This window comes from Hoplias malabaricus, chromosome 3, assembly GCF_029633855.1.
Source record: "Hoplias malabaricus isolate fHopMal1 chromosome 3, fHopMal1.hap1, whole genome shotgun sequence".
Taxonomy (NCBI): domain Eukaryota; kingdom Metazoa; phylum Chordata; class Actinopteri; order Characiformes; family Erythrinidae; genus Hoplias; species Hoplias malabaricus.
Window position 1 is genome coordinate 71468696 of NC_089802.1, and position 24629 is coordinate 71493324.

At 40.8% G+C, this 24629-nt stretch overlaps 1 protein-coding gene across 1 annotated transcript; it reads right to left on the minus strand.

Moving 5' to 3' along the window:
* Positions 1 to 113: 113 nt before the first annotated feature.
* Positions 114 to 19770, minus strand: stk24b (serine/threonine kinase 24b (STE20 homolog, yeast)). Its single transcript, XM_066664669.1, has 11 exons — positions 19062 to 19770; positions 10856 to 11086; positions 8887 to 8943; positions 7845 to 7953; positions 7136 to 7293; positions 5897 to 6082; positions 5560 to 5705; positions 4220 to 4337; positions 4062 to 4124; positions 3046 to 3182; positions 114 to 1149 (listed from the first exon to the last, which is right to left on the minus strand). The coding sequence occupies exons 1-11, from the start codon at positions 19101 to 19103 to the stop codon at positions 1110 to 1112; spliced, it is 1287 nt and encodes a 428-aa protein (XP_066520766.1). The 5' UTR covers positions 19104 to 19770; the 3' UTR covers positions 114 to 1109.
* Positions 19771 to 24629: the final 4859 nt, after the last annotated feature.

Consider the following 24629-nt stretch of genomic DNA (forward strand, 5'->3'; position numbering starts at 1 on the left):
TTTGTAGAAAGTGTGCTCATCTACACTCAATAGTGGGTCTACTTTCTCAAAATGCTCCACTGATAAAACTGGAATCCAAATCCATTGTTAGTGTAGCGTCAACCTGGAAATACAGAGGTGAACATCAATAGGACAAAGGACATTATTTATGAGTAAAACACTTTAATTTCATATTAAAATTAACAGAGCACCTCCAAAATGTACATTTGATAAAAAGGCAAGGCAATATCAGTAATGGCCATTTGAGAGGCTTGGTTTTTAAATATTTACCTTCTCTCACTTGCTCTCTTTTCTTAAAGTATTTCTTAAACTAATAATATCTACAGAAGCTCATGGCCATCTGTACACAGTGATTCATTTGCAAAAATTCATAATCCAAAGGTGTGTAAAACTGGGATTATATACAGGTCTGTACACAAAACCAAAACGAGCACTCTCAGTCTTCCTGGACGCCAGTGTCCCCTCAATGCACATTTACCTGAGATTTCAGTAAGACAACTGCAATCTCCTTTACCTCGAGGGCTCAGATACAGATCCACACACTCTGTCTCTCACACACACATGCACACATGCTGTTTGTTCAGAGCCATGCACGCTACTTCTTTATGGTTGCTTTTTTTAGGGCTGCAGCAGCGGCTACTGCTCAGTGATGTCATGGCACCTGCAGAAGCATCCAGAAGTTATAGGCTGCTCTCTTGGCAGGCGCGCTAGTCCTCACACTGTTCTCTGCTAAATGAGCTACAGCTGTTCTTTAGTCAGCTTGCTATGCAGCCTAACACACACACACACATACACACACACACAAAAAGATATGTAGTGTGAATACAGCACCCACACTTCCATACACTCACTCACACACACCCTCTCTCTCTCTCCCTCTCTCTACATCCCAGGAGTTTGTTAAAGAAAAGAGAAAAGAAAATAAACAAAACAGGAAGCTTGAGAACTTCTGTTGAAGCGATTGAAGGACGAGGTGGTCCTCCAGGGGAGACGTCACAGAGGCTGCTGGTGTTGGGATTCGCTGAGCTGATGCCTGGGGGAGTGGGAGGGGGGGAGTGGGAGGGAGGGAGTGGAGGGCTGCAGTGTGATGGACATGTCCAGTGGACCATTCACGGATGGGAAGAGGAAGATGTCCTTGCTCTAGAGAACCTTGGGGGACAGCAGCATATCTGTTTAAGCACTCGCTCTGAATGAAGCACAAGGAAATGATTATCATTTAGAAATAAAGACAGGTCTGAAATTTGAACGGCAGTTTTTCTGCTTCATTAGGTGTTTGCTTCTGTCCCTGGGAAAAGCTAAGGAATCACCACACTTCGAGAATGTCCTCCAAGCTTTTTTTTTATGATTATTTTGTAGGGAAATAACAAATCAAAGACTTGAACTGAACTGTGTTTAACAACTGAACATTCTGAATTTAGAAATGGACCTAAACAAACATTGAATAAATGGTAATCCAGAGGAAAAAGTGTGGAATCACAATGAATTAATAATAATAATAATAATACATATCGCTATTAGTGCTTTGTTGTTCGTCCACAGGTTTTTTGTGGCATGGATTCCACCAAAGAAAAACCACTTTACAACAAGCTGATTCCAAAGTTGTCTAATATTTGTTGTCAGACAACACCAAAAAATTATATTCCATCGATTAAATGAGTACAGCATCCAACACTTCCAACAGTGTCACCTGTGCACTGCCCGCGGAGGTAACGATCCTCTCCCACTGTCCTTTACCTGACATGCAGCCCCAAGAGTGGGGAAACGTTTTTGTAAGATTCATTAGACCAGCAGCAGACAAAAGACTTCAGCATCATCTCTGTGGCCTATGCAGATTTGCGATTAAATCAGTCTCACGTTCGTCCAATCATCCACCAGCATGACGGCTTCTGTTGAGCCCAGCGTCACCCTGTTTCCTTCCTTTAAGTGGTTAGAGTTGGGTTTTAGTTTAGCTTTTCTCTATCGTCGCTGTCCAATGATAAACACGTATCTCCAATATAGTAACTTCACGAGAGAGGGGAAAAACTATTTCCTTCAACATTGTGACATTTCCACACAATATTAAGGACAGCTACTATAATAAAATTCATTCATTCATTCTCTGTAACCCTTATTCAGTTGAGGGTCACGGTGGATCTGGAGCACACCCAGAATCACTGAGCACAAGGCAGGAACACACTGGAGGGTGCGCCAGTCCTTAACAGGGCCACACACACACGGACACGGACACTTTTGAGTCGCCAATCCACCTACCAAATTGCGTTTTTGGACTGTGGGAGGAAACCGGAGCAAACTCACGTGGACTCAGGGAGAACACACCACACTCGTCACAGACAGTCACTCGGAGGAAACCCACACAGACACAGGGACAACACACCACACTCCCCCGGAGGAAACCCACGCAGACACAGGGAGAACACACCACACTCATCACAGACAGTCACCCGGAGTGGGAATCGAACCCCCCTGAAGGTCCCTGGAGCTGTGTGACTGTGACACTACCTGCTGCGCCACCGTGCCGCCCAGTAGTAAAATTAAAAATCCATAAACAATTTTTTTTAACTACTATCAAACACCTACTTCTGTTTTTGGTTTGATTTGTTTGGATGTGTTTTTAGTTTGTCCAGTGCATCATAACTGGGATTTGATTATTTGCTACAAAGTAAAAACTGAGTGATCATCCAGGAGTGTGATGATTCCATTACTTTTAGTGTAGTAGAATGGCAAAGAGGTCCAGCCTTTCAGTCGATACAGCACTAACCAACAACACACATGGTTAGTTCACTAACTTCTGTGTTGAAATTACAAAGAGTAAAAATAAACTACTAGTTCTAAGAGATTACCTCAGAAAAGAAAACAGGAAAAAAATAAACCCAAATCATGAAATGTAGAAGTGAATATTTTGCCTAAACTTGCACAGTCCATAGGACCGTCAACCTGCATGAGTCTTTATTTTCAAGTTTCTTAAACTATAGACACACTTCTGACTTTCCCCATTTTAAAAAAGGACCTCAAATGTGTGCAGTAATAAGTGATTGGCAGATTTACCGTTGCAGTCTCTGTATGAGCTGGGTCACCATGACATCAGAGATCCCTGGATGTGCCTCCTCAGCAAGGAAAATGGCTTCTCCCAACGCATCCAACACATCAGGCTTCACAGAGGTCTCCCCGCCTCGCTCCTTCAGCTGCGTATGTACACAGACAAAGGCAACACATGAGTTGAAGGTCACTATGGTCAATGCAAATTATTGGCTAGTGTGATATAACATTCCCCCAGGCACTGTGCAGAGAAGTGTTTTCTGGAGAACAGCTCTGCTACAAGAGTGACAAAGCAGCGTTCAGAGAAGTCCGAGTGGGGTTTTTGAAACTCGCCATCAGGACTCAAACTATGTAGTGCAGCTGAATGCCATCAAATCCTCTCAGAACTGTTCGTGTCTAGTCTAATGTCTTTACTGAACAGCAAGAGAGGAGGGACATGCTATATATATTTATATAGGTCTGGGGGAGAGCAGCAGAAAGTGAAGAACAGATTAGCGTAGCCACAACTCCGGCCCAGATCTTGTTCCCACTCTCCTCCTCAACCCTTCATCTCTCTCTACTGATTAGTCAGGGAGCCTGAAGCTTCGGTACTTGCCTTAAAAAGATATCCCTTAACAGAGTTAAATCAGCAGCTCAGGGAGCAATTTATGTTTTAAAAACATGGCGGAACAGTGTGGCAATTAAATTCTGTTTAAAAATTTGTGTTTATGCAACTTCCCCCCAGTGCATTCAGTTTTACACTGAAGCTATGAAGCTTAAGTAATGGAGGCTGATGTAAATTAATCTTGCTAACTGTATGCTCAAGTCATTCCATTCTTACCACAATCTGAGAAGTGTTATAAAGCAATATTAGCATATTGTGAAGCACTTATCTAATAAAAATCTCTATAAACAAAGTGTTTTTTTTTTTTTAAGTAGTGCTCTGTACTTAGAAACTTTTACCACCCCATATTAAAATGGATAACTGTGGACATAGGAACTATGTAGGAACTACTGTACATCTGGTTTTTCCACTTTAACATTACCTCAGTTAAGACTGGAGTGATAATGGTAGAGAGGCTCTGTGACAGTGGCCTTTTAGGAGCGTCCTGCAGAGAGAGGAGCACAGACAAATAGTGTGAAATCAGAAGGACTGCTGAAATTGCCCATAAAATGGGATAAGATTTAAAGCCTTTTTTGGAACCTGTTCTCCTGCAATACTGGCTCCGTTTTGCAGCTTTTTGGGGTCTTTCTCTCGAATGGTGAAAATCCACTCATCATTGCTAAAATCATTTCCTCCTGAGGCCTGTCCGTCTGGCTCCCTGGGAGAGGGAGGGAGAGAGAGAGAGAGATTATTTTTAAGCATGATTCTGACAGAATCCCGCTGTGATGACTGTAGTCTTTATCCTTAATTCTCAAAAAGAGCTGTTAAGTAAAGCTAAGCAAGAATGAGTCATTTTCTAGAGACTGAAGGTAAAAGATGAAGGTAGGAGGTGAGAAAGGGTGGGACTTTCGTTCATTTTCTGTAACAGTTTTATCCTGTTCAGGGTTGGGGCAGGTTTGGATTACTAGGCGCAAGGCAAAAACACACCCTGGAAGGGGAGCCAGTCCATCGCTAGGCACCACACTCACCCACATGGACACATTGGCAGAACCCATCCACCTACCAACATTCATTCATTCATTCATTCATCTGTAACACTTATCCAGTTGAGGGTCGCGGTGGGTCCAGAGCCTACCTGGAATCATTGGGCGCAAGGCGAGAATACACCCTGGAGGGGGCGCCAGTCCTTCACAGAGCAACACAGACACACACACACACTCACACCTACGGACACTTTTGAGTCGCCAATCCACCTACCAACGTGTGTTTTTGGACTGTGGGAGGAAACCGGAGCACCCGGCGGAAACCCACACGGACACAGAGAGAACACACCAACTCCTCACAGACAGTCACCCGGAGCGGGAATCGAACCCACAACCTCCAGGCCCCTGGAGCTGTGTGACTGCAACACTACCTGCTGTGCCACAGTGCTGCCCACCTACCAAAATGTGTTTGTAAATTGTGGGAGGAAACTGGAGGTACCTGGAGAAAACCCACACAGACACAGAGAGAACAACCAACTCCTCAGACAGTGGCCAAAGGCGGGGACAGAGCCCAAGACTGTTGCGCCATCATGCTGCCAGATGTGGATTTTAAGCAGGGTATTTAAACGGGACGGTGATAATAAAGAGCAAAATGAAAAGTGGTGTAGAAGAGCAGGAGAGGATCAAATGAAAGTGGAATCTCTTCTACAGGTTTTCTGCACGTCAGTGAATGGCAGAGATAAACCAATGTATGATGTAAAGTGATATATAAAGGTTACCAATGCTACGATGTGACATGCATGAATTTAAAAATCACACTCTTGTTGCTGTTCACTCTCTCATTACGACCCACAATGCTGACAGAGCAGAGTATCTTTAAAACTTATTTCACAAATCTAAAATGTGTAAAAAAATGTAAAGGTTTCCATGATACGGAACACTGTGGGAGGGACATACGAGTCAGAGTCATCTGAGCTGGACTCTTCCCGGCACTGCTCAGTCTTCCACTGCTTGTATCTGTCTATGAGCTCTGTCAGGTAGGAAGTCTTCTTAGCATAACGCACAATCAGCTTGTGCTTCAGCAACTCTTTGGCTGTGGGTCTCTAAAAGAGAGTGAGGTAGAGAGAGAGAAAATTATGTGAGAAATAGGTAGAGAAAGCACTTTCACACCAATATCCTGACAGCGCACTTTCATATAAATAGCACTGCCATGAAACATCACTAGGAATCACACCTGATTTACTGACATAGCCTAAACGCAAACAGAATCTCCACGGTTCCCTACGGTACTTACAAAACTGGGCTCCTTGTTCAAGCAGGCTTCCACAAACTCTTTGAGTGGTTTGCAGTAGCTGCCCTCCAGCGTGGGGGGGTTGTTCTTTGGGATGAGGAAGAGTACCTTCATTGGGTGCAGGTCTGAATGAGGGGGTTCTCCTTTAGCAAGCTCTATCGCTGTGATGCCTAAAGACCAGATATCAGCCTGCAGTCCAAAGTGTATGGAACATTAAGGAGAGATTAGAGTTGAACCTGCTCTTCCTACGAAGAAATCACTTGCTGAAATGAACAATTAACTTAAGGCTTGTAAATAGCTGTTTTATGTTAGTAAACATTTGCCATTTTTGTTAACATTCAATAAACAGAAAATGAAATAACACTTCAACAGCCAATTCATTTCAAATAAAGTTGAGGAGCACGACTGTAAAGGAATCTTAGCAAATACAAAGCCTATCCCAAAGGCCTTTTCACACCGAGTCTGATGTTTCAGACAAAGCTTTGAAAGCAAACACGTGTATCTTAACAGTGTTTCACACCTAGTCTGAAACTGAAGGACTGTGACACTGCGTCACAGTTTGAATTAGAACCTGATCCATTTTCTGTGTTTTACACATGCGTTAAAATCAACCCGACCAATCAGAGCTCCGTTGTCATGGTTGCAGACCAATCTGTTGCTGAACAGCTCGTCTTATTCGTAGCAGCTTTTTGTAACAAAAAAGCTTAAAAAAAAAAGAAAAAACAATCAACACGCTGTCTACTAAATGGTGGCAGTTAAAAAATATATAATCCATTTTAATGAGAGGAGCAACAAGCAAAGGCAGAATTTTATACTCCCCCTATGACAACACTGATGAACTTATGTTTTTCTGTAGACTATGATAAATTCATTATCACACCCACTCAATGAATCAATTTCTTCTTCCCCTTACAGTGCCTTCTTGCGATTTCAGAATGTTGAGACCAAATACATGTCAGACTTGGTGTGAAGGTTCCACCATGTTAAAAATCGAATCCGTTTGTGATTCGGGTGTGAATAGGCTTTAAGAGTAGAGAGTAAATCACTCCCTCCTTGAAAATCAATCAGTCACAACCATGACTAAGCTTAATCCATGTCTGGGAATGCAGCCCAAACTAGGCTGTGTTCATTGAGACGACATTCATTGAGGCTTGAAGACGACAGAACATAATAATGGTGTTAATAATATGGCTGTAAAACCTCGCAGCGACTTTGCTCTGCTCTGTGTGTGACTGCGCTGACCTTTGAGTCATAGGCTGACTGTTTGATGACCTCAGGGGCCATCCAGAACGGCGTGCCCACAAACGTGTTGCGCTTGATCTGAGTGTCTGTCAGCTGGCCGGCCACTCCAAAGTCTGCTAGCTTAACCTCACCCTGCTCAGACAGCAGTACATTGGCCGCTGGGGAACACACAAGTACGCAAAGAATGAGTACATTAGCATCTTAAAAGATAAGGTCACAGAAGCAGGGTCAGACTGACAAACTCTGAAATACAAGTTTTATAATACAACCACCAATCACCTCATACATGACATGTTCAACCTGTTCAATACACATTTATTCATTTTAGTGCTAGTGTTCTAACAACAGGTATTGCCTACATGAAAAACATTGATGTAATACAGAGATACCAGAGACAACATTCAGTAGCCAGTGTAGTATACACATATGTGGCCATGTCATCTAAAGTATTGTAGGGTTAATAGTAAATAATGCAGTCTTTAGAGAAAAGATCCAAACTTTGAAGAATATAAGAACAGTCTGTGCACTGGTTGGCTGAGGAAGAATCTGCTCAGTCATCAACACACACTACAGCTGGGGCTACAGCCCTGTGTCCATATTTAAGGTGAACTGCCTTAGAGCCTGGCCTATAGCTTGCATGTAGCTGACTGAGTTTTGTTTTGTTTTTTCCTGAAGGTAGGGAGTAGTGTATAAGATCTGGAAGTTGTACCTTTGATGTCTCTGTGGATTTTTTTCTCAGAGTGTAGGTACTCCAGGCCCTTGAGAATTTCCCGCAGAATGGTGGCGATCTGTGTCTCGTCCAGAGCACCAGGCTCCAGCTGGAACAGAAGTGTCCCAGTCAAGGGTTTGGCAGAAGAAAAAAAAAACAAAAAAAACACAAGGTTTAGCATGAGGTCAAAAGTTTTAAGCTCATGGTAACGATGGCGTGACACCCACTCTTTATTTCTAAGTACTGTACTTTAAACTCATGTAAAGCCACAAAAAACTGAAAACAAATAAAACGATACCAAAATATAAAAAAGTAATACACTGCCAGTAAATGTGTTTTATCTTTGCACCAGTTCCTCTAAATAAATTCTGCAAATTCAGAAATTTGAGAAGAGACATGTTTTCTTGTCTTCTAAAAGTTAATTGTGTCACTTTTCATTGAAAAAGAAAAAAAAATTTAATGGTCAGCTGGTCACAGAAATGTTCATTTTAAATAAATGAAATAAATAAATGAAATAACAGTATATTTTGGAATGTAAATCCAGCCTGATGTATTGCTTTTTATTTTATCCATTTACTATACTATTTGAGACATTCAATGTTTTCACTGACAAACTTAAATGTGTTTTGTAAATATAAACAAATCATCAACTTGATGCTTGCAACACACTCCAAATCAAGTTACGAAAAGTTTCTAAAAATGTCATGTTCTGGCCCACAGTTATTTGAGGAAGACAAGGCCAGGCCTTAATCTGTACAAACTATAGCAAAATGGCTTCACACAGACTGCTTGTACTTGAATGGCCTGTCTGCAGCCCAGATCTGTTTTTCTATGGTGCACTGAGCAGAGGAAGTCGTGTTATAAGCCGGAATGGGCAAATATTCGACTAGCAACAATTAGTATCCTCAGTCCCAAATGATTAAAGTGTACAATTAAAAGAAAAGTTGATGTCACTCACTGTAAAAACACCAGGAGATCCATGCAAAAAACAAAAAACGTTTTTTTATTTATACAATACACTTAGAAGCAAACCATTTCTCACCAAATCCAGTGCAGATCCTCCACCCAAATACTCCATAATGATCCACAGCTTTGTGCCCTGAACTCAGAGAGAGGGAATAGACAGGAGCCCAAATCAGCAAAAACCCATTAATACATTCTTACAAACAACTTTCCTTTGTTGCTGAGAGTGGTGTGAATTTCTGTCTAATCCTAACCCCTGTTACACTTGGGACCAGATGTATATGAGAGGTGAGGAAACAGGTTACATCATAGCTCATGAGGGTGCAAAAGAGACAGAGAGCGAAGACGTGTGCGTTGAGGTTTGATATATTATATGGTGGCTAACCAGAAAGTATGAAATGCAGCTAATTATGGGCCTAAGATGAACAAACATTCTCACTTAGCTTTCTCTCAGGACTAAGAGCTTCAGTTGGTTCACCAACTTAGAGTGTCTACAGACATCCTCCTCTCAGAAATAGAACACGCTCATCAAGTTATTTTTGCTTTATGCACTAAGCAGTCATATTTATTTGAAACAGACTACATCCACTACAGTTAGTGTGCATGTGAACACACTCATACCATTTTCATTAACTAAGTTTGGCCAGTAAAGAAGTGGTCATTAAACACTGAAGTCTAAACATGTCTTAGGGGATGAAATTGCTCCACAGCTTTCCTCCTTCAAGCAAAATCAAGGGATTGCTGAGAACTCAAATGAACTTCAAGATGCTAGTAGGGATTCCCCTCGGCTATGTGTGAAGGGAAAGGGTGACCATTTCTTTTCCCGAATCAGAAAGGAGTATATAATGTGGATGCCAAAAGAGAGGAATTACATAAGTTATATAACATTAATAAATACGATCATTCTTCGCAGGTTAAATCATCGACAGGTGCAACCCTGCCACCAGCATATTTTCTGCCTCATCTACAATGCCAACAGTAACTAAGGCTCAACCGCGGAGATGAAACTGGGTGATGCCTTGGGCTCTTCTCATTTCCCTAAAGCAGCCTTAGATAACTCCCCCTAAAGCACACAAGCCTCCACAAATAAGAGTCCAAAAAAAAACCAAGAGCTTTAAACGGCAATCTCTGGGGGGAAAAGCAGTCTTTGATCTTAAGACACAGGCCTACACATCTTCACTTCCACTCGTAACACTCAGATGAGGTTTTGAAAATTACAACCCCAAATTGAACATCAAGAAGCTGAGTGATCCAGCACTCTCCACATTTGAGGAGAGGGTAAGACATAGCTTCATTTAGTGCGACTCTAAGCATGCCCATGTTGAATGTTTAAGAAGGATATACTGAATATTGCATTCAGCTACTCGGCCGGATTGCAAATAAGGCTTTGAGACCCTCGCTGTGTGGTTTTGAACTAGCGTGTTATCTCTCTCAATTCTTTAATCACTTTAGAAATGAATGCTGACTAGAGTAGCTTAAATCCAGCACACGGTCTACTGCTAAATCCTCACTGTGGTAGAGAATCCAGCAGCTGGTTGCTATAGAAGGGCAAGTGTGCATAGTGAAGAGAGCACTTTGTGCTACTGAGGACCTAGCTGCCACCACAGCTTCCTGAGGGGGTTCTGAAGACAGAAACGGGTACAAAATCCCTAGATATGCACTAAACATAAAAACACCAGATAAATAAGAAGTTTCATAATTCACTAAACAAACCTACATTAAATTGCCTACAACGCATAAAAATAAATGGTTCTTCAAGGGTTTAGAGAATGGTTCTATAAGGCACAAAACGCGGTTCTTCTTTTGTAGCAAACATGACACTGTGACAATAGACGAACTCTTCATTGGTGCCGCATAGAACCTTTCTCTAAAAAGTGCTATACAGAACCACAACATTCTCCATCAATCTGAAGAATCCCTTCATGATGTAAAAGTATTCTATACAGAACCATATACGTTACTAAAGAACCCTGTGTTTAGTTAAATTAAGCATATGCCTGTTTTGCAGAAACTTCCTATGGAAGCTTTAATCACATGTTGCTGCTCACTTTAAGGTAGGATCCATAGTACTTGGTGACGAATGGGCTGTCACACTGGCTTAAGACAGTGATCTCCTGCTGAATGTCCTCGATTTCATCCTCCGCCTCCTCCAGGTCGATGATTTTTATGGCCACCACCTTCTGAGTGCGATTGTCAATGCCTTTGAAGACCTCACCAAACGAGCCCTTGCCGATTCGTTCCAGCTTTGTGAACAACTGCTCAGGATCTGCCTTCAAATTCTGCAACAAGCACAGAGGGAAAAAGTTCATCTTTCCACAACATTATATACAAATTCTTAATGACAACTTGGGCTGAGTCTCATGATAGTAGCACAGGCCTAAGATCATTTTCACAAATACTCAAATAAAACATAACAGAGCATAAACCCAGCATTTGTGTCTGCCGATCTTTCTGCATTGGTTTAGGTCCGACAAAGAGAAATAAGCCCAATTTAATTAAAAATAAATAAATAAATCATTCACTTCTGGGCCATCACTTCAGGATATCGTTTTGCAATCTACACACACAAACAACTTACTATAAAAGCATTCCAGTTGAAGCCTGTGAAACCTGACCCTGTCCACGAAAATCATAGTCTCTCTAATATTCTGTCCCGTTTAGCCTAGTTTCCCTGCTACCCTGTTGTCCCAGACTCTCCCATGTGTGCGAACTGAGTTTGTTTGAGGACAAAGGCACATCTGGAAAAGGATAAAGGTCAGTAGCATGACCCCGTACATCCATAACCCCTAAGGATTTCTCAAAAAGCTAAGGCTGCTGAGTGAAGTAACAGCATAGACGGCAGAGCTAGGGAAATATCTTTTGATGTTTTAGGTTTTTCTGTTAAATAATATAATAAAAGTCTAACAACATGTGCAAAATAACATACTAATAAAATTGTGGGATTTCTAATTAACTAACGTCAAAATAAGGTCAATTAGGAGGTAAATAACAGGTCTCATTCTCATAGAATTATGGTATGGGGAGTACTTCCCCCATTGTTATGGTATTTATTTTAAGAAACATTTAAAAAATGAGAATTAGGGGTTAAAACTACTGTAATTAAAATAGGTTATAAAGGTTACAAGTTTTCATAACCAGGCAAAAGGTTTTATTATGTTTATGCTGCTTCATATTTCAATTGCTTTGTGCCTTGCAACATATTTTATAAACACACTGATATACCTATGGGTGAGTGATGGGCAATAAATTCTATTACAATAAGTTTCTCTGAGTATACTTTCGACAGAAATGAGAAACAGTAAATATTACAACACATATTGAATCTTGAAAATATCAAGAGTTTTATAATGCTTTACCTAGCACCTAAAAAAGAAAGAAAAAGAAAACAAAATGTAATAATAATAATAAAAAAAACCCTACACTTGTTGGTGAATGCCTTAATTCACAAAAATAATAAATAAATAAATAACCCACACAGAACCAAATTGGACAAGCATTAAAGAAAATTAACAAAGATGATACATTACATCCATTAGCTCTGAGCACCAAAGCCCTATAATGGACAGAAAGAAAACTCTGAAAGCTTCTACTGTCAGTTTCTCTTCAGCATTTGAGAAGAAAAAAAAGACAACTCTTCTGAAACTACCTGCTCCAATGGTCCAGCAAACCTCAAAAATGTTCCAAAGCAGAGACTACACCGTTTAATTAAAATCTAACCTGAATCTGCTAGGCTTAAAACGTCACCACTGTAAACATACATGCTTAGATTAATTAGCTTCATACCTAACGCTATTTGAGGTATTTTGCTGTTGGCAATGTGAAATCTGAAAACGGCATAAAATCGAGTTAAAAGTAAAGGATGATTATCTTCTCCTGAAACAGCATTGTTCCGAGATGAAAGGAAACACATTTGCTTAAGATACGAGAATAGTCCTCCATTACTCAGTGATATGGGCTTCGCCCTACAGGTAACAGCTTATGTGTTTCAGGAATCTTTGGTGATGCCCAGCGCTAAGAAACAACGAGAAACATGACACTCCGTTATTAAAAGATTTTTGGTCATTAATCATTTTTGTTTCCAAAACAAACCAAATTTAACTATCGATATTTGACTGTTCTTGTAGATTCATTTCAAGGATTTTTTTTATTATTATTAAACTCTGTTTGCTCTCTACAAACTCAAGCCCAGTTAAACAGACATGAATGAGCAGGTTGCGGTTTATAAACTTTGTTCTCACCAAGGCTATGGTGTCATTTTCATGTTGAGCTTCAAGTGAACACTGTAGGAGTTTCAACTATACTGTTATTAAAGCTAGCTTATTTTGTCCACTTTTGAGACAAAAAATAAATAAATAAATGGGATTAACTACCTACACAAATGCACTTAAATCACCCATTAATTATTTTAATTGCTTGACAGTTTCAGTTTATATGCAAGAGAGAGACGGAATGAAAACGAGGCAAAGACAGGGGAGTATGTGCTCAAAATCTAAGAGAGCCCGATTGCCAATCTCTGTCCTGTCAAATGAGTGATGCACCACTGATGCATATCTCTCTCTCTCTCTCTCTCTCTCTCTCTCACTCGGAAAGCAGACCTTGAATACTTGACTGGAGCAGATTTATTAGCAGCTGTCATGTGAGGGGCTCATCGTGTAGTTGATAAACGCTTGTTCTTCCTAATTCAGCCCTAATGCTTAGCGCTCTCCCACTGGCACTAACAGCCTTTTTAATCCTGATCCCAATGCAAACTGACAGGTGTAACAGCCAACAAATTCTTTAAGAGTTCATCTTGATCCCCTGCCCCGTTTCTGCTCTCTGTGTGAGGAGTGACACAGTGCTGAGTGATACTGGTCTATAACAGCACTCTGTGTTGATGTAAACCCAATGCTGATATTTTATATGTAATAGGTTAATGTTAAATGGTAAAAACCCTGCTACTGGACAAATCTGGGAATAGCTGATAATCTTGAAGTTTTGAAACTGACAACATTACAACAAAATGAATATTGGTAATTTCCACCAAACAACTTAATATCATTTTATAAATAATTTAGGGTCTGATCCCAGCAAAAAACTCGAAAGATTTTGGACAGAGACGTGTTCACCACTGAGCTGCATTATCTTTCTTTTTTCAGTTACACTTTGTAATCATTTGGAAACTAAAAATTCTAATGGCTGAATTTTTTTTTAAGTGGAAACTTTGACCATTTTTGATCGATACCTGAAAAACGTCTTTTGTACCTTTCAGTGAAAACAGTCTAGATTTTGTCTCCTCCGCTTCGGAGAGGTTCTTTGATCCATAGAAAACATCCATCCATTATCTGTAAGCGCTTATCCAATTCAGGGTCACGGTGGGTCCAGAGCCTACCTGGAATCATTAGGCGCAAGGCTGGAATACACCCTGGAGGGGGCGCCAGTCCTTCACAGGGCAACACACACACACACACACACACACCTACAGACACTTTGAGTCGCCAATCTACCTACCAACGTGTGTTTTTGGACTGTGGGAGGAAACCAGTGCACCCGGAGGAAACCCACGCAGACACAGGGAAAATACAGCAAACTACTCACAGACAGTCACCCGGAACGGGAATCGAACCCACAACCTCCAGGTCCCTGGAGCTTTGTGACTGCGACACTACCTGCTGCAGCACCGTGCTGCCCCCATAGAAAACACAGAATCATAATTGATCCTCACCCAGGCAATCACAGATGCTGGTTTACACACTTTTTGTAAGATCCAACATAAAAGTTATTTCTACAAAACTAGCAGAAACATGGACTTCTCTGACCACAGAGGTTCCACTGTGTTTTGGTCCACCCAGATAAGTCACAGAAATATCTGCACAAAATTCTAATATGGCATCCTCTTTGCCAAAATTAGTTTTCAGGTTGCATTTCTTGATGCAGTGGCAGCCTGTTAAGTGACAATGATTATCCGTAGAACTGGCATCACACAGAACCTGAAAAAATACACAGCTTCAATAAGTCTCTCCTACACCTGGGGATTTCATCCATTGTCTACCTGTGCCTATCAATGGACCATTTTCTGTATACTTAGTCTGACAGAGCTGACAAAATGTTCTAACTGAAATACATTAGGAGACCTGCAGTGTTTAGGCACCTGAGGGATTTGGTCGATGTGTCTATTTTCTTTTAATTAAGTCTTGATGACCCCAACTTTTACAAGTTACTGCTAATTGTAGAACCTTCAAACACAGTCTTACTCCTATAACCTTTCAGTTTCATTGTACCACTGTCTCAACGTTTTTATTTTAGTGTGCTGCAGCCAACGTAGTCAAGTTTTTTTGATGTTTACAAAATACAATTAGGTCTGTCAGTGACAACACTGAAAACATTTCTTTGTATGTTCACCAGTTAAATTGAAGTTCAAGCAATTTAACAAATTATGTTATTTAGTTTTTATTGCATTTTCAGAAAGCGTCCTGACTTTTGTGGAAATGGGATTTGTAAATCTTGTGCCAGATAGCCCATTTGCTTTAAAAGTTGTCATTGAACAGATGATTAGATTTGGCTGACATTTCCATTCTTGATAATGCATTTATTGTACTTCAGAGGAAAGTTGAATCTGGGCTCCTGGGATAAAGCCATCTATATTTTAAAACTTTCTAAATATTAAAAATAAAGCTACGGCAGCACTGGCTGCTATGTGCGTGAATAACACTGGATAATGGAATCAGTCCTCGATTTCGATCATGGTGGACACCATGGGAGCATGGAAAACACTATCAATTCCTACTAGAGAATGTGATTCAGAAGTGTTCATAAGTGTGAGTGTATGGAGGCAGCCAGGCCCTAATGGTTAGAGGACTGGGCTTGGTACTGGAAGGTCGCTGGTTTGATCCTCTTGACCGGTTGGAACATCCATGACTGAAGTGCCCTTTAGCAACCCCCAATACACTCCCTTTTATCAAAGGAAATCTCTTAAGATGTTAAATACATAAGTAGCTAAATAATGTAAACAAGGCCTCATTCAGAACACGCTGAGGGGAAAAAGAGTCTAACATTTGTCATAATGATAAACATGAATGGAAAATTAATGGAATATGCTTAAGCCTTAAGATGACTGATAAGGTTACTTAAGCTAAATACAACTTATAAACTTTACATTTTAAATAAAGTGCTGTCAGGTTTAAATCAACAGTGATAAACCAACAAAGGATTAGCTGAATTAAATAAATTATTGCAAGTACGAAAAGTTAACTTGGAGCACAATATTTGTACAATATTTTAGTCCAACACAATTATATCCATCTCCCTGCATGGGCCTTTTGACATCTTTGCTATATCTCCCTCCTTAATGAACAATGTGCCATTTCGTTCCTTCATATGGCAGGCCTCTCCTCCTGCCCAAGGGCACACCAGTCGTATGGTCAGAATGAGAATAGGAGACACAAGTGACCCAGTTTTTATGGCTGCTCCATGGAGACATCCATCCATCTTCCATTCTCTCCCTTGCTATCCAATTCTGAATTTCACCCCCACCACTTTCTCCCATCTCCATCTGATAGATCTTGGCGCACTGGACCATAGTTGGCTGAAAAGGTTTCTCCTCATAAAGTGCTTTCACAATAGCAGACAGCACAGGCCTGCAGTCCAACTCGGCACAAAGTGACTTAATAAGAGTCTTAATAAAAATGCTCCATCCTGCATTGAAGCACTGCCAACCCTGAAAAGTCAAATGCACACTGAAGCCAAGCTTCTGTCTGACCACTAACAATGCTCGAGACAACGGTGCTTAAAGGAACGGATCATAGAAAAATCCAATTTACACCTTTATCCCCTTTCCCCAAATGTAGTCAATCTACCAACACATGTTTGGTGTCAAAGATTTTCTTTTTGGTTTTTTTCCCCCCTCTCTCTCTCTACCTCCACTGGGCTAGGCTAATGAAGCTTACAACAATAGTCTGTCATTCAAAACCTTTCTAGGTGATATAGGACTTCTATTGTATTAGCCTCATAGCTCTAGACCTAAAGTACCAAAGCAAATTTCAGATACCAAACATGTGTGTGCTGTTTGGAGGAAGCCTTGGGTGTAAATACAATTTTAAGTGTTTAAGGCACTGAGTGCATGCACAACAGCAAAAAGGCACAAGACGTCCGATCTGACAGTTCACATTTATGTCCACAAATTGGTTACAAATCCAACCTAGGACCACGTATGTAAGTGTCTCAAATCTGATTTGGAAAGATCACATTTGACATGTCCATACAGCCCTGAGCCACATTAAGGCAAAACATCATGAGACACTAAAAGCCTAAAGTTCATCTACCTTGAGCTCAGATGATCATATAAAATTTGACAAAGGATTCTTGTTTACAGAAATATACTGATAAACAATACAACCATGATCCAAATTCAGTTCACTAGGTGCAACACACATTAGAAAAGCTGAGCATTATGTTATATTATGCACGTTCTCCAATGGCAATAATATTAGCATAGAATTATCAACTGGCCCAGTTTCTCATATCACAGAATCATTCACATTAACTATAATCTGCATAGACACCATTTAACACAACATCCATTGGCTCTCCATATTTGGTTGTCTGGATAACAAAACAATAGCACCCATCTTCTAGAATTTTGTCCTCATAATAATAATAAATTATATTTATATAGCGCTAATATTACTGAAGACAATTTTTAAATTATATACATTAATTAGGCAAGTATACAGCCATTGAATGATTGCCCATAGCCTTGTGGGAGAAACTAGTTTTGAAGGGCTTCATTGGTTCATACCTTGTGGGGGAATTCTCTAGAATTTAACACCAGAGAGATTGACATATTACTAATGGATAATTTAAAGACAACTTTCATAATTTTAATATATTCAATACATTATAGAATTCTGAGTATATTTCCTTACCATTTGCTTGCAGGCTCAAAACCGGTCTAGTTCATTTACAAACCTAAGTGTCTGTAATTGGGTAAAAATACAAAGTGCCTCAGTCCGATATGCTAGGCTTTCTTTCTCTGGTCAAGGCAGATAAGCTGCATTTTGGAGGGTTTTTGACAATGAAGAGACTGCTAAATGTTGAAAAACATGAACCAAGATGAGGCTATTACTCTATTCCTGCTCCATAGGTGGGTAATACTGATTTTTTTTTTCCTGTAGATGAAACGCTAAATTTGGGAAAATGCTAAATTGCATGAAAGTAATCACAGCTCTAAAGTCTTACAAAACTAAGTACCTTGGGAAGCAAATGAGTTTCTGTGTTAATTCAAACAGTGAATATACAATTAAACATCAGCCACGTACACATAACACTTGTTTTTTCTCCTTCAAACATACTGATCCACATTAAAAAAATGTGGCACTTCTGAAAGTAAAACAAACCACCAATCGTAGATTCCCTTTAATGAGAGAAAATATTTGAAGATGCTTAATTTACCGTAGACCATCTTCTTTTAGCACGGACCACATATTCTCACTGACTACAGAAACTGACATTATCAGGATTTTACAGCTTCTATGAGCTTTTTATTTTTTTACTCCACAATTCTGTTAGCAATGCAATTACAGAGCCACTTCTCTTGGTATGCCAGTGTGAATGCGGAAAAATGACTTCATTTCCTGAGTAAGAGAGTGCTGTGGTCGGCTGTGTGCTTAACTGCTAGACAGTTTCACCACTCTGTACCTCATGTAACATCCGAACATCCTTAAATACAAATGCAAAGCAGAAGGAGACTGAAATGCAGCGAGTCTGGAAGAGACCACTTCAACAGAAAATAAAAAAATAATGGTTCAGTTAGTTGAAGTGTGTATTGAATGTAATATCCACCAACTTCTTCCATATTTAATTCTAAACAGTCAAGATGCAAAGTCAGTGTGGTTGTTGTGAATAGCTCCATTGTAGAGAAACATTAATAGAGGTAACAAGGTGCCTGAGAAGTTTCACACCTCTGAAAGCTCCCACACAAATTTAGAACAGGAAATACTTGTCGATACCTTATTTTACAACAGATTTGAGATTAAATTATTTTTTTGTTGTTGTCTGCTTCATATCACCACTGCAAAGAAAACACAGCAAGTTTCTCTACAATCAACAACTTCACATCAACCATTGTGTATGACTTTTGAAATATCAGAATTTAGCAGAAACATATGAAGAGGTACCTTTCAAATGGAATATACTTAAATTCACCTGGCTTTATATACCTTCAGTGTGTTAAATATAGACAAAAAAAAAGTTACAAAAACTGGATAAGTGAAAGGTTACCTGCATCCCTGGCAGCCCTCCCTGGACAGGAGAGTGAGCCATAGCGAGAATGATCCTCAAAACAGAGCAGTAAGTGACCCTGAGCGTTCTCCACACGGGTGTAACACTCTTCAACTGGGCTCTGAATGCCTTAAGACTGTATTCTCGGTGCAGTACCTATGTAAACACCATCCACAGAGAGCCAGAACAGTTGCGGGTCCAGCTGGGTTTGATGTGACTCACTGCCGCACTCCGCGTTCTCCTCCGCGGGGAGCTGCTGGACGAGCCTCGCTAGCTTTCACACAGCTACCCGCGACTTATTAGCCGCCCGTTTCATTCAGGCGCAACGACATTACATTAAACCCCTGGAGATGCAAATAATGGCCCGGGTCTTCGACGAGTGACGTGTAAAAGATGCTCAAAGGCCACGGAAACGCTCCTGTGTCGCCTCCGGAAAGCCGTGTGCAGTTCGCTAACGCTGGTCAAAACTCGTCCGAGTCAGAGTTTGCGCAAAACGGATTTCCAAAACATCACGAAAAGCGGTTCCGTGCTCGTTAAACGGCGAGACTCCGGAGAAGGATGAGGCCGCGACGCCTGCGAGGTTCTCCGCGACCTCACCGACAAACACTGGGGAGAAACGAAGAGAAACCCGCCGCTGTTTTCGTGTCAAAACACCAGTGTTGACATCCTCACTTCACTCCAATCTCCAGCTCGCCGCCATCTTATCCGCGCTGTCACTGGGCCATCAGGGCGGGGCCTGCGCTCAGCTCCCTATTACCCTTCATCTCACTGGGTTATTGGTTTAATTTATCACAGTATATTTGGGATAGGGGCCGCCGTCCTTTAGCTTTTTCTCTTGTATTTTAATTAAAACAGATCAAATTTGAAGTAAAATTGTTATCATAGTCATCATTTATGCAGAGTTTACGATGTCACTTTCCCAGGTGTTATTCATATAGCCTCCTGCAAACAATTGTTTTTCCTATTAGTGTAATAGGATATACACTAACTATAACATATTTCCTCGCTTATTTATTCAGTGAAGTTTTAAACTGCACTAACGTGTGTTTCGTCTTTCATATCTTTGACTATTTTAAACCCTTACAAAATATCTTACAGGGACAGTAAAAATGTTCTGGCCCTGGTCTGGTCACATCCCCCAAGTTTCATTTGCAACATGACGATCGAAGGTTCAAGCAGCCAGCTCCTGCTTGCCATATTTAAGGCCAAAACAGTAAATTTGAGTCACACGTCATCCTGAAGTTCATTCATTCATTCATTCATTATCTCTAAGGCAGTTCAGGGTCACTGTGGGTCCAGAGCCTACCTGGAATTATTGGGCGCAAGGCGGGAATACACCCTAAAGGGGGCGCCAGTCCATAACAGGGCAACACACACACACACATTCACTCACACCTACGGACACTTTAGGCCTACCAGCATGTGTTTTGGACTGTGGGAGGAAACCGGAGCACCCGGAGGAAACCCACGCAGACACAGGGAGAACACACCACACTCCTCACAGACAGTCACCCGGAGGAAACCCACGCAGACACAGGGAGAACACACCACACTCCTCACAGACAGTCACCCGGAGGAAACCCACGCAGACACAGGGAGAACACACCACACTCCTCACAGACCGTCACCCGGAGGAAACCCACACAGACACAGGGAGAACACACCACACTCCTCACAGACAGTCACCCAGAGGAAACCCACGCAGACACAGGGAGAACACACCACACTCCTCACAGACCGTCACCCGGAGGAAACCCACGCAGACACAGGGAGAACACACCACACTCCTCACAGACCGTCACCCGGAGGAAACCCACGCAGACACAGGGAGAACACACCACACTCCTCACAGACAGGTCCCTGGAGCTGTGTGACTGCGACACTACCTACCACCGTGCTGCCTCCAGCCTGAAGTTACGTTAATTTATGTTTAATTTGCCATGGCCAGATGGGCCAGATCTGTTGTGCCACTTATGAGCATTATGTGGGCCACATAAGATTCACATGCACGTTTAATCTGTTTTCTATGGCACATTTGTGAAGCTGAAGCTATATTTAGAGTGAAAATATATATTTAAAAAAATTAACCTTGAACGTTAGCCGTAGAGTCACAGACTACAATATAATCTCACCTTTAACATGACTATATTAGAACATAACTTTAGATATATTCTTGTGCCTGTACAATTTTGTAGATTATTAGATAAATGATGAATACACATTTTATTTTATTTTATCATTATAAACATCATAATTGAGCCCAAGACTAAACAGAAAAACCCAAATATGTCAAATGTTGATTTCATTAAGCTTCATCCAACACGCACAAGTGTTAATGTCTCCTCTAGTCATTGATAAATCACTGTTCATTATTAGAAATTATTATTATCATGAAATTATTTACTGCACTCAGCACATCAACATTAAATTAACTCCTCACAGTGCAAGGTTGTGTGTGTGTGTCTGAGTACATGTGTGGGATAGTCTGTGTGTGGTAGGGATGCATAGTTTGTACTACTGTGAAATGCCAGCTGCTGTGCACTCTGAGCTACTGTAACCAACACCAGATTTCTTGTATGTGTGGGCGTGCATACTCCGCCAATAAATCCTGATTCTGATCCTGTTTTTGATTCTAATACATTCTCCTCTCTTTGCTGCAGATTTAATATTGGAACATTTCTGTGAGGGTCTGACACAAACATTAAACATTTTATGTTATTATAAGCCACCCATCACTTTTTTTATTTTAATGATGAGTAGTTTATGATTACTACCAGAAAGGCTAAGGGACTTCAGAGCCACCTTGTGTACAAACCAGGTTAGCACAAGTTCTCGGTTCTAACGTTGCACTGGGGCTTTTCTAAAGTTTGACCACAAGATGGCGACTCTGCCCTATATTTTACCACGGCGTCGCAATCATTCTACGGCCCCTGTATCTGAGGCACACACTTCATCACGAATAATTTCATGACAATAAATTACATAAATCAGAAAGCACCTCCAGAATTCACAGTATATGCATTTTCATGTGTCGCGATAAAGTGACGTCATGCTGTTTAAGAAATCCAATATACATTGTTTGGTGTTCCCAAACATTGACCCTGACCCTGATAATAGCTACTGAGACTTTGTGAAAGTCAGAAAATATTTTTTAGATTGATAAGTTCTTTGTTTTTCCAGTTTTTGACTTGTAACATTTGATCAAATTGTCTTCACTTTACACTGTGTTTGAAATTCACACTGAATGGGGCAGTGGAAATGCTTCATAATTAGATAGTTTTTTGAATAATATTTTTTTATTGATTTCCAATGATTGGTTACAATTAGACAATTGAGAACGCGATAGCTAGATAGTCTCCGGCTGTGACAATGGGCTTGTTGGTTCCCTGAGTGTCATACACTGATATAACGTCATTTTTAAAATTTCAGAATCTGCTGTTTGGATTTATTTGAATTCTGAGCTTGCTGTACAATACTCTTTTCACATTATAAAACAGCAATCAAACGGAAACCTAATGACCTGCATGTATAAGAAATTCTGCATTAAATCTGCTTTAATCATGGCTGCCCCTATGTGGGAGACCCTCTCTGTGAAGCATAAACTGATTAATTCAGAAAGTTCATTATCTCAAGCATTTTAAAGAAGGACTAGCTGGCTACTCTCACTCTGTGACCACAAGCTTGTCTCGTAAATGAGTGCCGTACAATAAAATAGTTTTATTTTTGAGTTTCAGAATCTGCTGCCTGTGTTTAATTGTCTTGTCCCGTACAGCTAAGTGTTGCTAAAAGTGTTGCTAAATTATTAACATCATGTGAATGAGAAGCAGGCTTTGCTGAACAAGTTTGTCTGAGTGTGTGGGTTGAATCGGCCTTTATCTCCCTCATCTCTATTTACTGGAATGCTCGGCTGAGCCATGCCACCTAAGGCATCAGAAGCGTCTGGAGCTGGGCCGTATGCTGCGAATAAAACCACCTCGTAATCCTCAAACACTCTCAAATTCCTCCAGAGGGCCTCTTCATCTCAAATCTGCTCAATTTTCTTCAAACAGGCCCTCAGCCCCCACCCCTCCCCCCATGAAAACTGGGTGGATATTTAGTGATGGGTGGGTGATTGAGCTGTGCTTCAAATGCATCACCTCTCTCTCTCTCTCTCTCTCTCTCTCTCTCTCTCTCTCTCTCTCACACACACACACACACACACACACACACAGAGAGGGTCCATGCCTGTAAAAATGCATCTTTACAGAGCGATGATAACATTCTGAGGTTTGGATGACATGTCAATCATGGCCTGTGTTTACTCATTGATTCCCTGGGTGCTCCTTATCTTCTTAGACTATACCTCTATCTGTTACTCTCTCTCTCTCTCTCTCTCTCTCTCTCTCTCTCTCTCTCTCTCTCTCTCTCTCTCCCTCCTTCTCAATCTTTCCCAGTCCAGTTTTACTCTCTCACTATCTCTCTTTCTTTCTTTGTCTTGCTCTCTCCTCTTCTCTATCTTTCAATTTTCTCTGTCTCTTTTTACCATTATCATGCCTTTCTTTCTTTCTTTTTCTTCCTCAACCAGTCAGTCACACACTCACAACTTCACACAAACAATCCACATACAAACATGTGTTTTTGAACTGCGGGGAACAGTGACTCAAGGTAAGGATTGACCCCTTGACATCAAGACCCTAGAGCTCTGTGTCAGTGACGCTGCCGTGGCATATCACAGTCCTGCCCTCCACAGCTTTTAATGATATCCAAACTCTAACAGAGGAGCCATGTGTGGCCATTTTCATCAAAGCATTTCATTTTTAGGGCACAAAGTTTGCAGATTTATATTCATCATTAAAACAACAACAACAAAAACATTTGGACCTATAGGCCTTTGCTGTTATTTGGAAGCACACTGAGACTTTATATGCCCAGCTTGTGTAATGTTTGTGTGCGTGTGTGTGTGTGTGTGTGTGTGTGTGTGTGTGTGTGTACTCATTTATTCCACAATGGTTTTCCCTGTTGTCATTATTTCACAAACGTTTCCCAGACATTTTCCACAAATATCCATCTAAGGAGTTGATCCACTGGTTTTCCAGTGGTTATACTCATTGTTTCCCAGTTGCCTTTCCAAATGGTTTTCCCTGATATTTCCCAGTGGTTTTCTCAATGTTTTTCCTCAGTTATGTTTTTCCAGTGTTTTCCCAAATGTCTTTAATTAGTCAAACTATATACAGGTTTATTTATGTTATTTACATACATAATGTATAGATTAAATGTGTGTGTGTGTGTGTGTGTGTGTGTGTGTGTGTGTGTGTGTGTGTGTGTGTTTGTGAGATAATGTCCTGTGCACCATGGCAGCTCTGGCCAATGAATCATTGTGTGTGTATGTGGAAGGTCCAGAATGTTGGTGTAATTAACAGTAATGCATGCCAGTGGTAGCCGCAGCAGGCTCGGAGCACTTTAATTAGCCGCTGTATTGAAGGCCTGGGCGGTCTGTGTGAAGAAGGGGTGATGAATGGACTCTGATAGCTGGAGACACTAAAGGCTGTCAGAATAAAAGCACCGCCATGTGACAGTTTTCCTGCATTC

Bases quoted from the DNA above. Each gene is read 5' to 3' on its own strand.
- stk24b (XM_066664669.1), bottom strand. From the start codon at position 19,103: ATGGCTCACTCTCCTGTCCAGGGAGGGCTGCCAGGGATGCAG. The intron at 5,706-5,896 runs GTAAGTACCGTA...ACTCTCTTTTAG, and splicing joins TGAACAAGGAGCCCAGTTTT to AGACCCACAGCCAAAGAGTT. The intron at 4,125-4,219 runs GTTCCAAAAAAG...CTCTCTCTGCAG, and splicing joins CCAGTATTGCAGGAGAACAG to GACGCTCCTAAAAGGCCACT.